The sequence below is a fragment of the Medicago sativa genome, chromosome 1 (genome assembly GCF_051527215.1).
Source record: "Medicago sativa cultivar Bolivia chromosome 1, Bolivia_mono, whole genome shotgun sequence".
Lineage (NCBI taxonomy): Eukaryota > Viridiplantae > Streptophyta > Magnoliopsida > Fabales > Fabaceae > Medicago > Medicago sativa.
The window spans coordinates 86,111,244-86,128,748 of record NC_140749.1 but is presented as its reverse complement, the minus strand read 5'-3'; the positions used below and the strand labels follow the sequence as shown (position 1 = coordinate 86,128,748).

The 17,505-nt window shown below is 34.8% G+C and overlaps 2 protein-coding genes across 3 annotated transcripts; one reads left to right on the top strand and one right to left on the bottom strand.

Moving 5' to 3' along the window:
* The first annotated feature begins 2,978 nt into the window (after window positions 1-2,978).
* Window positions 2,979-5,176, top strand: LOC146958570 (heat stress transcription factor A-6b-like). Of its 2 annotated transcripts, none has more exons than XM_085740094.1 (2): window positions 2,979-3,534; window positions 4,268-5,176. In XM_085740094.1, exons 1-2 carry the CDS (start codon window positions 3,238-3,240, stop codon window positions 4,949-4,951), a joined length of 981 nt encoding a protein of 326 aa, XP_085596220.1. In that variant the 5' UTR covers window positions 2,979-3,237; the 3' UTR covers window positions 4,952-5,176. The 2 variants fall into 2 exon arrangements, with proteins under 2 accessions (XP_085596220.1, XP_085596221.1); XM_085740095.1 differs by having other exon boundaries at window positions 3,000-3,534; window positions 4,280-5,176.
* A 9,966-nt stretch (window positions 5,177-15,142) lies between these two features.
* LOC146958569 (uncharacterized) lies at window positions 15,143-16,888 on the bottom strand. The gene has a single exon (XM_085752270.1). It carries the CDS (start codon window positions 16,886-16,888, stop codon window positions 15,143-15,145), a length of 1,746 nt encoding a protein of 581 aa, XP_085608396.1.
* Between the last annotated feature and the right edge of the window lie 617 nt (window positions 16,889-17,505).

Here is a 17,505-nt window from a genome sequence, read left to right as displayed (position 1 = left end):
GAATTTTTTAATTAATATATCAATGGTCAAAAGATCACCTTTCCCATGGTGGGAAAGGATTCACCTTTCCCATAGTAAATGCCACCGTAAATAAGTACGGATGCAGGTTTTTTTGTGAGGAGTCGAGTTTGGGATCATTGAAATCCGCCCCGCGTCCTTGCCAAATTTAAAAAATCATATAACTCTTTTGTTAAATATATTTGTATTTTGATGTTTAAATAAAATGTATGTTTTTATCTTTTAGGCGAAATAAAATGTATGTTTTATTAAGGACTATCTGAATTAGATTTTCTCAAGCACAAGTCCTCATCTGTAGCTTTTCATTACTCGGTCCTTGACAACAGATAGAGCTATCACTTTTTCATTAAAAAAGACCAAAAATGAATTATAAATAAATATGTAAAGTACAAAATAGAGAATAAACCAATTGATTAAAAAAGGATAGAGTTTTTATAATTACACCCTGTTTAATCCTGGCTACACCCCGACATGACAAAATTACCCTTCCATAAAATTAAATTTTCAAAAAACCTCTTCCTTCTTTCTTTGTTACACCCCAAAACCCTTGTTCAGTTTAAGTAGGTCATGTAAACTCAGTTTAAGTAGGTTATGTAAATTGAGTTTAAGTGTACATCTAAAAGTTCAACCTTGTTCAATAATTCTATGTTATCTCAGTTTAAGAATCTATATGTAAACTTAGTTTAAGTAGGTCATGTAAATTGAGTTTATGTGTACATACTTAAACTCAGTTTAAGTAGGTCATGTAAACTCGGTTTAAGTAGGTTATGTAAACTAAGTTTACATGAACCTACTTAAACTGAATTTAAGTTAATCTCAACAATGTAAAATTGAAACCGTCGTACCGTGCAGTTGAACAAGAAGAAGAAATTTGAAACTAGCATTATTGAAAAAGAAGAAGAAATTCACACACTTCTATTCAATCGAGTATGGATGAAAGATGTTTTGATTTCACTCTTTAATCTTCCATAGAGATTTTGATTGAACATCAGGATTGTTTGATCGTTTGTGGGTGAAAAAGAGTGAAATTTTAGAGTGACAATGAATGAAATCAAGATTTTAAGAAAATTTGGGTGTAACCAAAAATATATGGGGTGTGAATACAAAAACTCAAAAGGATATGTCAATGAAAGGTGATTAGTTGGTAAGAAATTGACTCGTCGGTAAGGTTGTGAGTTCAACTTCCACTACTAAGGCCCCGTTTGGATAAACAACTTATATTGATGCTTATAGCATTAGAGCTTATGGCACTAGAGCTTACATCATAAGCTCTTATACTCAATAAGCTATTTACGTTGGATATGTACACTAAAAAGTACTTACATAAATTGAAGTGTTTGGATGTGACATTACATAAGCGATTATTGAGATTTTAAATATTTTTAATTTAACAAAAAAATCAAAGAATCGAACCACAATTATAAAAAAAAAATTGGTAAAATTAATGAAGTTGTAAAAAACAATATTATAATATTTTTTTTTGAGGGAATAATATAATTAATATAATATATTAATTTATATATATATATATATATATATATATATATATATATATATATATATATATATAATCAATATTCCTCCTTAAAAAAATATATAGATATTAAAATACAGTTTGTTACCAAAAAAGATAAGTTAAGTTTGTTTTTTTTTTTATTCAGTTTCATTTTGTTACGTAACAAAAAAATAATAAAAATCTTCCTTAAAAAAAAACTTAGTTACGTGTGTTACTTTTTTTTTTTTTTGACCAAAAGTTACGTGTGTTACTTTAGTAAGATAAGTATATAGCAATTTTGTTACTCATGCACCGCCAAAGATAATAACATTATAATTAAAATATATGTTTTGAAAAAGTGGTTCCAGAGAGAATCGAAGGAGGTTACATAAATTCATAAGCTCCTTGTTAAGCCGGAGGGTAAGCTGAAAATTTAGGCTTATTAAAATATGGCATAAGCAGCTTATGAAACTACGATAAGCTATTTTTATTTATTTACCCAAACACCTTTAAAAAGGCTTATGAGAGTAGATAAGCCCACATAAGCTCAAAATAAGTCAATCCAAACAGGGCCTAATTTAATGACTATTTTGACGTACAAATTGTCAATGTTTTTAAGTCTTAAAATTTGTCTCGACTTTGATGAATTTTCGAAACTCAGCTCATCGAAACTTTATCTCCTAAAAATAATAATGATTAAATATGTTTTTGGTCCCTATAAATATACTAATTTTTTCGTTTTAGTCCCTTTAAATTTTTCCTTCAACTTTTAGTCTCTATAAAATTTTCAATCACCACTTTTGGTCCCTATTTTTAAGGTAATTTCTTTATTTTTTTAATGAAATTGTGCAGAAATATGTAGAATATTTTAAAACAATTTTCCGAAAAAAATTAGAATTTTTTTTTTGAGGGAAAAAAATTAGAATTTTTTAACAAAACATAATTTAAATATGAATTTTTAACCATAAAAATGTAAAAATTCATATTTAATTCATAATTTGTTAAAAAATTCTAATTTTTTTTAGAGATTATTATAATATTATAAATTTTTCTGCAAAATTTTATTCAAAAATATGAATTATATATGAATTTACTTTAAAGAAATGACCAACAGTGAAGATAAAAAACTTTTGAGAACTAAAAGTTGAATTTTTTTTTAGAGAGACAAACGAGAAGTTGACATATTTCCAGGGACAAAAACATATTTAACCCAACTAATAATTATATAGTATATACTTGATGAACAAAAGGTTTTATCGACGGTTTGAGAGAAATAAAATAAAATAAAATGAAGTAATGGAACAATGGAAGTGCAATGCAATGCAACGGCTTTCCCAAAAGAGAAATAAGAGAGAGGAGGGAGAAAAATATCTAGTCGACATCTTAGATTTGTCTTGTACTTTACCTTCCCCATTAGTCTCATGACACATATAATAATATATTTCCCCATCTAAAGAAAAAAAGGGTGAAAACACAAGAACAAAGACATATAACATAACAACTATTTTATAAATGAATTGAACAAAACTCAAGACATGCACCTACTTCATGTTCCTTCACTCACATCACTCCAATCAAAACACTTCCAAAGATCATAAATCTCTCTCTATCTCTCTCTGTGTGTCCCCCCTCATCATATGATCTAAGTTTCCTATTATGTTTAGTTATCATGATCAATTAAGTTCTCATTATTCAAACCCTACTTTCCAAAACAGATCCTTTTTATGAATATGAATCTTCATCATGGTGGGATGAAGGAGGAGTTTGTTGGAGGAAGTTCTTCCTTTTCTGTGGTTGGTGAACCTCAACCAAGGGAAGGACTTCATGAAAATGGTCCTCCACCATTCCTCACAAAAACATATGATATAGTTGATGATCCTTCCACAAATCATATAGTTTCATGGAGTACTGGGAACAATAGCTTTGTTGTTTGGGATCCTCAAGCCTTTTCTATTATTCTTCTCCCTAGATTCTTCAAGCACAACAATTTCTCCAGTTTTGTCCGGCAACTTAATACCTATGTGAGTAGTAGTATTTAATTTCAACTCTCTACTCAAGTACTGATGATATATATGTTTTTTTTTTCCTTTGTTTAATCTGATGAGATAAGGCAACGTCCCTTCTCATCATAAGAGACAATATATGACATCACTAGAGAACATTTTTGTTTCATTATATGGAATAATGTAGTAATAAATTAAATTGCATTTTGCAACCTCAATTGCAGTTGAAATATAAAAGTCTTAGGCTATTTTTGGGAGTTAGGAATGAATGACTTTGGAAAGAAATGAATGAAGGACAATCATCTAGCTTGATTGTGTGAGTTATTTTTCTTGGTAATACAAAATTTCCCTAATATAGAGAAAAGTCAAAATGTATTGGACGGGGATTTTAGAGAATTTCAATAAATTCTTCGAATCATTTTAATGTTTAAATTATACTCTCAAAATTAACATAGACAGACATCTATATAACAAGTTGTAGATAATATGACATCACGAGGAAACATTTTTGTTCGTCTCTAATGATCGAGAACATGTCTAGTATGTGACACGTTTCAAACACGACATTGATACATTTGGTTCTATTCAATTAATTCTATTTTATTTAAAATTATTAATGATGTTTATGTGTGAGTGTCATGTCATACCTCTATGTCTATGCCAATGTTAATTAGTGTTTGTTTTCATTGAATGGAATTATGGATTGCATTTTGATTTGAAAATGAAGGAGAAATTTGAAATTAAATTGTAGGGGTTTAAAAAGGTTGATGCAGATAGGTGGGAATTTGCTAATGAGATGTTTCTAAGAGGACAAAAAATCCTTTTGAAGAACATTAGAAGAAGAAAAACAAATCAATCTCAAGTAATGCAAGCACTAGACCCGTCATGTGTTGAGCTGGGAAGGTTTGGATTAGACGGAATCGAAGTGGACCGGTTGAGGCGCGACAGACAAGTTCTAATGGTTGAGTTGGTGAAACTTAGACAACAACAGCAGAATACTAGAACTCATCTTGAAGCAATGGAAAGAAGGCTTAAAAGAAGTGAACAGAAACAAAAACAGATGATGAATTTCATGGCAAGGGCAATACAAAAGCCTAATTTCTTGCAACAGTTAGTTCAGCAGAAGGAATGGAGAAAAGAGTTAGAGGAAATTTTTTCTAAGAAGAGAAGGAGAACTATTGATGAAGGGCCTAGTAATGTTGATGCAGATGTTGAATTAGGACATGTTGATAAAGATTGCTTAAATTTTGTCAAACTTGAACAACATCAAGATGTTGTGGAAAACTCCAATCAAATTAATCAACTTGAAGTAAGAGATATTGACGTGTTTTGGCAAGATTTGTTTAAGGAGGGTATTGAAGCTGAAATAGATATTGAAGATGTTGATGTATTGGCTGAGCAACTTGGTTATCTTGCCTCTAGTCCTCCTAAATAGGAAGCTTTGATCAAAACTTGGCTGCATTTCTGACTTCTTCTAGTTTGCTTCATTGATTAATGATTTAGCATGGTGACTGTACTTTCTTTGGTTACATACATACTTAAGAATATGCATGCATGGATGCTGACTTTAATCTCTTGTGTTTCTTAATGCTATACATTTTGATCAGCTTACTGTATAACCCTAACATTTCAGATTGAAGGTGTGTTTGATGTCCGCTTACACCAATATGCATTTAAATATACAACCTTTTTAAATTATTAATGGTGTCAAGTGTTTCTTGTCGGTGTTACTGCTTCATAGTCAACACATTATTGCATTTTTGAGTTTGGGTGGAAGCTTTTGCTAGCCATATAAGAGCATCCAAATACGAGATGCCCATTTTTGCTGACCTAAGTGAGTTTTACGTAATAAACACTCAAACGCACCAACACAACACCTCTAAATAAAGTTTCAAATGAATTTCACCAATAATTTTATATCATCAATTAATATCTCTATATCATTATATCAAGTTATTAGAAACTTAGAGTAGTTTGTACCGACTTTTATGGTTACCTACTAATAATTGAGTTTGGATCCTCTCAAATACCTTTATTTACGACAGACCGAGAGAAACTAATTTTGTGATTAAAATATTCAATCCATAAATAGATCAAGTAAATAGTGTTTGATCAAACACATAAATAGGTTTATCTTCAAAATATTAAATACTATTTTATATCAATCTCATTTTTATTATTAAAAAAATCGCGTCCAAACACTACTAATTTGTATCATAAAATAATATGTAGTCTCTCCAAATGAACTTCTGAAGCACAAGCACTTGAGGATCCAAATTCCTAACAAATACTTAGTATGTGTTTGGTGTGGCGTTGGGTTTGACACAAACGTACAGTTAGAGAGAAGTTAGGAAATTCAATTTCACCAAATCACGGCTAACAAAGCATTGGAACGCGATAATTGGCATTCTAACGCGGAACCATTACCTTACACTACCGTATATCGAGGATCCAATGTATCTATCATATGGGCGAGGGACATGTCTTGAGACCGTGTAATTAAGTATAACATTTTTGCTCTAATAACAGTTAGGGTAATTTAAAATGAAAAAACATTTTTTTATGAATAGTAATGAAGCTCTTATTTGCATTATGTTTTGGTCAAATGTATTTGCATTTGATTTCTTGTTGTTTGAGGAAGCGTCTCTTTCGTCCTAATTTTTCATGTGTTTTGTGATTTACACCCTCCGGTCACTAATATAAGCAAAAATCCACTTTTTAGATACATTCATTTAATGATGTATGTGACATATAATAAAGACCACATACATCATTAATTAAATGTATCTAAAAAGTGGATTTTTGCTTATATTAGTGACCGGAGGGTGTATTTGTCTCAACATATGATTTCAAGCTTGGAATCTAGTTTAGATTTCAAACACATCTTAATTATAGCTAGAACTACATGCATGTTGCCAGAACAGAAGGTGGCTTTTACATTGTACTCATAATTTGTTATTTTATACCAGTACCACACACAATTTTTGTCTTTTTGTACGTTCTTTGCCCTAACATCCCCTCTTCTCTTTCTCTGTTAATAATCATATAAAAATTAGTTAAGGAAAAAAGTCAAATATTCTAAGAGTAATAATTAATCTGTATTCAAAAAGGACAACTTATTTCAACGATCAACTTCATGATTCTTCTACATAAATCTCCAAGCAAAAAATTCCATATTACAACAAAATATTTAATTTTATTTATGAGAAACTTTTGTGCTAACCATAATTTTACAGAGAGAAAAAGAGGTATTGACACAAAGATCAAAACAATAGAGAGAGAAAGTAAAAACATGATGTGAGTATGAGAGAGAAAATTGTCACAAAAGTTGTTAGAAAGTGATTGTACAAATATCATTTCTTTTTTGGGGATTATTTATTTGTTGAAAAGAGGGCTAGAGGTCCTAAAAATAATTCTAACACAAATTGAACTCTCATTCTTCAACAATAGGTTAAAAGGAGAATTGATATTGGATGAGCTTTTGGGCAACAGCATGCCATTCTTTATGGTTTTGGAGGAATAAGCTTGTACATGATGATACTTTTGTTATGCCTATGAACCCGTGCACAGAGATTAAAAGGAAAATTCACCATTACAGTGTTGTTACTAGTATGGTTGTAGTTAATACTAGGCACATGACCATGATTAAGGAGATTAGGTGGATGCCTCCAAACATGGGTTGGATTCGGCTAAATACGGATGGCGCTTCTAAGCAAGGAATGGTAGCGGGTTGTGGTGGAGTTTTTCGAGGCGAGAACGGAAAGTGGATTTGTGGTTTTTCGAAGGGGTTGGGAGCTTGTAGTGCATATGTTGCAGAGCTTTGGGGGGTGTTTGAAGGTTTGAAGTTGGCTAGATTGCGTGGTTTTCATAAAGTGGAGCTCGATATTGATTCTTCGGTAGTAGCTTCGACATTCGCTTTAGGGGAAGGAGGAGGTGTGGATGGTTGGAGCTTATTGCAAAATATTAGAAGATTATTGAAGTTGGAGTGGGAGATCAAGATTCGGCATTCGTATCGTGAAGTAAACAAATGTGCTGATGCGTTGGCGAATATGACATGTGATGGAGGTTATTCTTTGATGTTATATGAGCATTGTCCTGCTCAAATTAATTTGTTATTTTTAGCTGACTCTATCGGTATTTCGACTCCGCGTTTTGTTAAGCGGTAATTCTCTCTTTTTTCCAGGCTAAGGCCCTCTTGTTATAAAAAAAAAAAAAAAACAATAGTCTCTTTGGTGAACTCATTGATATCACTTTAATTCAATCACTAGGTTTTGAAGAACATATAAAACTCTTGAAATTGTGTTTAGTTGTTCATATAGTTATACGCAATTGGAGAATTACAAAACGTGATTCATTAAAAACCTTATTATTTTCTCAAAATTGTGTGATTATTGTGTCGCAAAAATTGAGTTGGATTCCATATCACTGCTGCAATGCAATAGTCTGATCTCTGATGCGATAAGAAGATTGCACAAGTCATGTATGACACGAACAGTGTAGCTGGCACGAGACAAGATCGATTACCTGGGAGATCAACCATTTGACTAGTATCATTTTGCAACTTTATTATGACTTGTGACATTGAATTTTCTACTAGGGCAATGAAAAGTTAATTTCATGAAGAAAATCTCTAACATGTGTTAAGTTAAGGCTTACTCAGTCCAATTAAATTAAAGTACCGAAAAGACATCACTGAAATGTCAAACATTGTTAGCTCAGACGCCGTGATCGGAGTTTCAAACCCATGTCACTGCATATGTGTGTGAATATCAATGATTATTTATCATTTCGTATATCTAAAAAAAATGTGAAGTCTTTAATTACATTTTCATTTTGAGTAAATTACATTATATTAAAAGATGCTTGAATTACATGATTACCCTCTACCATATCATAAAATTTACACTACTTGTTATGCCCATGGCTGTCAAAATCGGGATCCTAACGAGGGATCGTAACGAGGATCGTAAGATCCCACATAATAGACAAAATTATAAAAGTAACTACAAAAAAATTTATAACATCATCTGAAACATCACAATAAACATCGTTTAAAAAACGTGAAAGATGTGAGGGAATTGATGTACTTTTTTTTGGAATTGCACAGTGAGATTGAGAAGGAATTGCACAATGGACTTGTTTTTATAGAAGAAATGAAAGATGAGAGGGAATTGATTTATTGAATGAATTACAATTTCAGAGAAGATGAGAAAAAATCCCAATTTCCTAACCTAATGATTCAATTAAAAACCAACAAGTCCCTAAAAAACGAAATTAATTAATGATAGATTATGACCTTTCAGAGCAAAATAGGTCGAATATGTCTGAGTCGAGTTGAAATCGCAATAAACAAAAACCGGGTTGCAACCAAATCGAACCGGGTCAACGTCATATGAACCGAGTCAAACCTCTTCTTTGAATCAAAAATAAAAAGCGACGATTCGCCGAGTTTCCGCTTTTCCTCGGCGTGCCGCCCGATCCGTCGTGATCTCCGATCTTCTACTCGCTCTAGATCGGTGGTGGCTTGTTAACTCCCAAGATCGTACGATCTTGGGAGTTAGATCGCGCGTTTAACAACCTTGGTTATGCCACAACAATACGATTGACTGACTTGTTGCTGCCTTGTTTTAATAGAATTTGATTGCTTGTTATAATTTATTTGTTGTCCATTTTTTTTATTACAAAGAGGGCTTAACGCCGTGTTGTCCATTCTTTTTAGCTCCGTTAGATTTTTTTTTATTTAAAAGTATAATCAATGAAAAATATTTCTTTTAGGCTCCCTTAATGTCAAAAAGAAAAGATATAGCATCTCTTTTTTTTTAAGAAGAAAAAATGAAATATATTAACACTGGAGTGTAATATCCCTAGCACAAGGTGTACTAACGGGACCACTCCACCAAACCAAGAGTCAAAACATAGTTACAAAAAATAAATCAGTCAAGACCCAGACAAACCAAGGGGTCTGACCACCATCTCTCGGAGCCGTTTACAAACATGGTGTTTTTAGCTTTTAGCCACCAATAGGAATGAAATTTAACTTTGTCTAAAATTTGATCTATTGGAGTTTGAATGTTATTAAAGAGCCTATTATTTCGCTCAACCCAAATTAACCAAACTCCCAACAGCCAAATGAGATGTAGAAATGATTTTCGGGGCCTTGAGATACTTGTGCAATGAATAAACTGGTGAAAATGGTCGCTGATTGATTGAGGATCAGCACCTGTTACACCTATCCATGACCTAATATACTGCCATAAAGAACTAAATAAACCACAGTGAATGAACAAATGAGATGCTGTTTCGTCGTGCCCACAGCCTGCGACACATCCAACCGCGTCTTGATGAATGATGTTGCGCTTCAAAAGGTTGTTTTTAGTTGGTAGCCTATTGTCGCGTCATTTTTCGGAGATCAGGCCATTTCATTAGCCTTTGACTCACTAAATTGTTTTCACGACTGAACATTTAATTCTTTTCAAAAGAAAGTGGAAAAAGGTTCAAATACCACATTTTTAGGGATTAAGGGTTCGGGGGTTGGTTATATTTAGGGAAGGTGTTAAGCACCCTAAATATTCGTAGTACTCTACGAGAACCTCTTGATTTTATTTAACTTTTGTGCTATAAACTTGCTTACTTAAAAAATGGAATTTGAAATGATGAAAGAAAATAGAGACCTAAATTATCTACGTTTTATTGATTTGGAAGGACGCGTGTCCCTTGCCTACGTACCCGTGAGGGATCAAAACCTCGTAATTCGGGGTAAAAATTGACGTTTGATTGGTTTTGTGTTTTTTTTTTAATAGTTTTTTTGAAAAAGGTTTTAAAATGAAAAGCCAAGTGGCAAATTGTAATTTGTTTGTATTTTTGATATTTGAAAGAAAATAGACTTAAAGTAGAATTAAATTGATTGATGATTTGCTTAAGAAAATAAAATGAAAAGACGATCGCTTGATTTAGGATCAAGGTTTGTTAATAAAAATATTTTTTTGTGATTTTGATTATTTGCATGTTTTTTGTTATTTTGGATAATGACATGGAAATTATATGAGCAGAATGAGAAAAATAATATTAAGCTGAAATATGAGGTTATTTTAATACGGATCAGAATACTCTGGAGAATGATTATATAAGCAGAAATATAATATTAACAGTTAATTTTAGGACCAGAGCACTCTGGATTAATTTAATTAAACAAGGACCAGATTGTTCTGGAGAATAACTAAATTAAACAAAAATATAATATTAACAGTTAATTAGGACCAGAGCACTCTGGATTAATTTAATTGACAAAATTTAAATTATGCATATAATAATAGTGGACAATAAAATGTAATGCAAAAAATAAAAATGCATGAGGAAATAAAATATGCGAGAGAGAATTAAAATGCATAAAAAAGAAATAAAAATTAGATGCTGGGGGGTGTAGGCAGTATTGTGAGGGGTGCAGAAAGCAAGAAAATAAAGAATGGGCTTAAGGCTGGTAGGGCGCGCAGATGGGCCCTTTGGGTCTGACCGGTTTGGTTTAGACCGGACCGGTTCAGTGAGCAATATAAAAGAGTGAAGGGGCCGGTTTTTTTCATTTCATTCATTCTCTTTCTCTCTCTTGCTATTTCTAGAGAGAGAGGCTCCCATCTCTCTCTTTCTCCGGCGAGGCTTATGGGTGGTCGGAGACAGCTCCGACGCGGCGGTTAGTCGTCGAAGACGGCGGCGCCGCCGCTCCAAACACCTCTTTATATATTTTTTTTTTGTTCTTTCTATCCCTATTTATCTCCTTTGTCCGTTTTTTTACTTAAAAATTCTTAAAACCAAGTGGTTCGACCTAGATCTAAGAGGGAAGAAAAATACTACCTTTTTGTTTTTTTTTTAGATGGAATCGGTTCAGTTATGAGGATTTTGGGTCGCTGTGATTTGGCATGTGTGTTTATGTTTGTGGGTGTTTGAATGAGTTTGGGGCTATGTTGCGTTTTTTGTTGATTTTGGCCGATTGGGTTTCGGTTTGGATGGTTTATGATACTGTGGAGGTTTGAGGGTTATAGCTTGCAATATGTTTCTGTTGTTCTTGCTGGTTCAGAAATGTTTATGTGTGTGTGCGTGAAAGCTTGTGTATGTAATTGGTTCTCTCTATATTTTTGTTCTTTGTATTATGCAGGCCGAATTCCCCCTCCTTCTTGGCTGTGATGCAGGCTTATTTATAGAGTGGATTGAGACATAAAAAATGCTCTGCTTGGGTTAAGGGGACAGGGCAGCCTGTCTTGAGCTGCCTTTGGATATTTTCCGACAAAAATTTGGACTTCTATGGACAAACAAAAAAAACAAATAATAATAATAATAATAATAATAATAATAATAATAATAATAATAATAATAATAATAATAATAATAAGAATAATAATAATAATAATAATAAATAAATAAATAAATAAATAAATAATAAACTAAAAGTAATAATAAATAAAAATTGAGAGAAGAGGGCCCGACTCGGAACCAAATATGAGGTATTTTAAAATACCTCTCTGCCGAAATTTTCGCTGAAAAGTCAAAGATTAGTCGGGTTTAAAAGACATGTGTCAGTGTATGAATGCATGATTCTTTTGGTCAAAATTTGGGGTATGACAGATGCCCCTATTTAAGTTTCTTCGTCACGGGGTTTAAAAAGATAAAAAAAAAAATCAACGGGTCGAAGAGACTTAAATACTAAGTACACCAATTTTGACCCGTTGAAATGCTGAGAATGCAATGCTTACGAATATAATGATATGAATGCATGTAAATGCAATTATGAATGCAACGAGCGGCAAGCATGTGCCGACTGAGGGACAAACTAATATTTATCACTGGGGAGAGAGGACTGTCTAACATCATTAATGTGGTGAAGACGAACAGATTGTCAGCTACCCGCATGAGCAACGACCATATACAGAAAGAAAATATCATCAGTTACCCGCATGAGTAACGACCACTTACAGAAGGAAAATGTCGTCGGTTACCCGCATGTGTAACGACTACGTTTAGAAACAGAAATGTTGTCAGTTACCCGCATGAGTAATGACTACGTACAGAAACAAATGCTATCGGTTACCCGCATGAGTAACGACTACATACAGAAAGAAAATATTGTCAGTTACCCGCATGTGTAACGACCACTTACAGAAACAAATTGTCGTCAGTTACCCGCATGAGTAACGACCACTTACAGAAAGAAAATGTTGTCGGTTACCCGCATGTGTAACGACCACTATAGAAAGAAAATGATGTCGGTTACCCGCATGAGTAACGATCACTTACAGAAAGAAAATGATGTCGGTTACCCGCATGTGTAACGATCACTTACAGAAAGAAAATGATGTCGGTTACCCGCATGAGTAACGACTACGTACAGAAAGAAAATGTTGTCAGTTACCCGCATAAGTAATGACCACTTACAGAATAAAAATGTTGTCGGTTACCCGCATGAGTAACGACTACGTACAGAAAGAAAATGTTGTTAGTTACCCGCATGAGTAATGACACATTGGGATGATTTAATGGGTCCTGCCACTTTGAATTGAATCAGACACATTGAGATGATATTTTTATGTATTAGAGTAAGACATAGACAAATAATGGAACTAAGTATGAATGATATTTTATGCGTGCCATGTATGCATGAATGATATTTTATGCGTGCCATGTATGCATGAATGATATTTTATGCGTGCCATGTATGCATGAATGATTGTATGCGTATGAGACTCATATGACAATATAATGCTAAGACTGTTGAGACAAGATTGGGCAGGTCCAAAGAAAGCAGCCCGACGTTATGTTACAAGCATTCAACACTCTTCATTGGAGAATAACATCACTTGGGGATGAATCAAGCATTGACGGGGTACAACCCTTCAAACAAATCACTGGCAGAAGTCGCCATTTCGTAAACCAGCATAAAATGATGCCTCTGTCTTTGTTTTTTTCTTTTCGGAATCCCTAATTTTTGCCTGGATCGCCCTTTCGGGTTTTCAATCCACCGGGACGCTCATTTTTGCCTAAGTCGCCTTTTCAGGATTTCGACTTAGCGAGCTCTTTTTTTTATATATATATTTTTTGACAGAGGTCACCTCACAGCTTTTTGGTCATGCTTACCTTGCAGAGTTTAACTGTCCTTGAGACGGATGCTGATGTATGTTTCACCTACTCATAAGTTCAAAGAAAATGTACTTGTTTATGCTATTTCAAAAGACATTTTTTTTTTTTTAAAAAAAGTTTTAAAATTTTGCTTTACATAGTAACATCAAAATAGAAGAAGATTTTGCAAACAGAATAAATGAGAACTTTAAATAAATGGGCATAGGCTCAAATTAGATGTAATGGAATGGTAGCCTGCCAAAGGCGAAGCTCCACGGATTTTAAAAAGTTTGGAAAATGGTAATTATATGGGAAAGGTACATTGAACACAATAACCGCTATACTTCCTGACAACTTTGAATTCCACTGTTCCGAGTCATTGATTTGCAGATGCTTCATATTGGAGATCCTTTTGACAGTTGAGATGCCCCAGATGAACCATGTCTAACCCGATGCAGTTACTTTGTCATGATCCTTAACTTTTGCATAGATCGCCCTTGCGGGTTTCAACCTATCAGGATAAACATTTTTTTTATATGTCTCTAACTTTTGCATAGACCGCCCTTTCAGGTTTTCAGTCCATCGAGACGCTCTTTTTTGCCTAAGCCGCCTTTTCAGGTTTGCGACTTATCGAGCTCATATTTTTGACAAAGTATTTCTTGACTGCACCGGCGTTCACAAGTTTGCCACCATCCATTGTGAATTGGCATCAATTTGCCCCTGGAATCGGGTAATTCATTTTTGAGCACAAAACCACTTTCTTGACATTCACGGGGACAAACCTTCTTTGTCGCATACTTGCTCTATCCTTTTGATATAACCGTCTGTGACATACGGCGGTAACACTTTTAAATCTTTCATTGGAACTTCCATTGACGGGACTTTGACCTCCACGAGAAACACTGCCTTTATGTCGTATACTGAGGGATGGAGGGGGATTGCCCCTGTTGAAGTGTGTACTGAAGTACAAAACCTATGCAAGGCAAATTGTAGCATCTCGTGCCAGTCTTTGTACATGAAAGTCCTCTTATGGACAATCTTTTTTTGATATTTGCAGCTTCGACAGCTAAGATGCCCCAGTAGGCAGTATATCTTATTGGAAACTTCTTCATCATCCTTCTCTTCAGCCTTGGATATAAGGAACTCAAAGTCGAAAGAGAGTACATGATTAAAGTGTTCAACGGGTTTATTAATGCATGATTTGATTATTGATATATATGATTATGAGATATGCGGAAGTGACTTAAAGGAAAATAATTTTTTTAGTTTTTTTGTATTACCATTTTTCCAGAAAAAGCATAAAATAAAAGCAAAGTAGGAATCAAAGCACCTTTTTATTAATGATGAAAAATACATGAAGCAACAAGCCCTACACAAGTTCACTTAAGTCTCGGGCGGGACGAAAGGATTTTTTTCTTAAAAAACATAAAACAAACAAGCAAACATATTTCTTGAACAATTGAGTAGTGGAAGGCACTATCGATGACGATCTGACTGCGGCTGGCCATTCCGTGTGTCACAAACACTAGATATTATGATTTGGTAGCGGATTGACTTGAACATTTGGACCTAAGTCTGTGATGGATAAATCCTTGTTCTGGATTAACTTTTGAACCTCCTCCTTAAGACAAATGCAATGTTCAACGTCGTGCCCCGGTGCCCCTTGATGGAATTCACAGGTGCGGTCGGCACGGTACCAGTGAGGTAAAGGATTTTGTATGCGAGGGGGTGCCTTGAGTTGCACCAAATTTCTTGCGAGTAGCAAGGGTAACAAATCCTTATACAACACAGGTATAGGAGGGAACTGGTTTCTAGGAGGGCGAGGCTGTTGTTGAGCTTGAGGATGATGTTGATGTTGAGGCGGTGGATATTGATATGGTTGTTGGTGGAATTGTTGAGGGTTATGTGGTTGATAATTTTGTTGGTACAGTGGTGGATAATATTGTGGAGGTCCCTGAGGTCTTGGCGGTCTTTGGGGTGCGATGTTGGCAACATAGGAATAGTTTGAATGCACAGGCTGATATCCGCTGTAAGCCACCATGCCCACTTCCTGAGTGTTCTTCTTCGGATATCCATTTCCAAATTTCTTATTACCACTGGATGAACCACCTGATGAGTCACCCGACAAACCACTTGATGAGCCACTTTCTTTAGCCATATGTCCCTTCCGGACCCAATCTTCAATGCGCACCCCCATGTCTACCATGTCAGTAAACTTTTGCGAAGCACATGCAAGCATTTTCTCCGAGTAGAAAGGGCTCAGAGTTTCATAGAATAAATCGGATATTTCCTTTTCATCTAGAGATGGGCGGATTTGAGCAGACTTTTGGATAAAGCGTTGAGCATATTCTTTGAAGGATTCTTTATGCCCCTGGGTCATAGATTGCAGCTCTTTCCTATTAGGTGCCAGAAATGAATTGTACTTGTACTGCTGGATGAAAGCATTTGCTAGTTCCTCAAAAGAAGCAACACTCTTCAGATTCATGTACCACGTATGTGCAGGGCCAGCCAAACTGTCCGGGAAACAGTAGATAAGCAGAGGCTCATCTTTCTTATGAGCTGTCATCTTCCTTACGTACATGGTTAAGTGCATTTGAGGGCACGTTTCTCCCGTGTACTTCTCGAAAGTCGGTGTCTTGAACTTATACGGTATCACCACATCTGGGACCAGACAGAGGTAATGCACATTCTGATGGAACACTTCTTTACCACGAACGTTTCTCAACTCTTTCTGTACTGCTTCCAATTTCTCTTCCATGTTACCCATTCGATCATTACCCAGTACACTACCCAAATGATAAATTTGTCCTTCCTCTTGCTGAGTTGCATGGACAGCAGGTCCTGCTTGTGTTACAGTAGCCTGGGGAAACTGTTGACCGTAAGGAAATGAGATTTCATTAGCCCCGGGACGAAGACCTTCGTTAGGCATACGTGGCATACCCCATGGATAACCTTTTGGCATGTCATACAGGGGGTTAAAAGTAAATCTTTCAGGACCCGGAGGATGGAAACCCTCATTGTACATGTTACCTGATGAGCAGCCCACCTCAAGAGATTGCGAAATTCCAGTAGATGCCACAGCAGTAGCGATTGGCTGTGAAATACCCTCAGCCGTAGCGGAAACGACACCATTGGGAATTGGCTCGGAGGCTACTGCTTGTTCCCTTTCGGCCATTATAACGTCCATCATGATTGACAACTTCTCCAACTCAAGCTTTAGACGATCAACTTCCCCTTTAAGCTCAACATTTTCTTGTTCTGTGGATGACATCCTTCTTCTGATGTAAGCTCGAGTGCGATGAATGCGAGTAGGTCTTTGATGAGTATGCCGGGCCACTTTGTTTGAAATGAGTTGACCTTTTTATAAAAAAAGAAAATTGTGTGAGACTTTGAAATTATAAAATGCCCATGATGTATGAAATGCTTATGCAAGAGATGTACAATTTTTGTTATCGAAGGATTTGCCAAGGTGAATTGTAAACATCGCAGATAAACATGATTTCGTTTGGAAATTTGTAAAGATATTGCAATCGGTTCTACTTTCAAAAGGTAAGAAACCAAGGAAGTTCTTAAAAAAAGCAAAAGCTTTAGTTAAGATTTTTTTTTGTTTGCATTTCTTGGTGTTCCTCTTTTCAAGGTGGAATATCTTTGAAGTTTACAAAAAACTTATCTAAATCCTTCGATGTTTTTTTTTTTATGAATGAACAAAAGATTTGTTGATGAATGCATGTATGCATGATTTATGCAAGGACAACATGGTGGGGTTAAAGTTCCACAAAGTTGGAGCTGAGGGTAACAACGCCATTTGGTAAGGACTATGGTTTCATTTGTACATGTATCACGGGTTCTACCAAGTTCCCAAATTGCAACCCCCTTGTGAATATATTG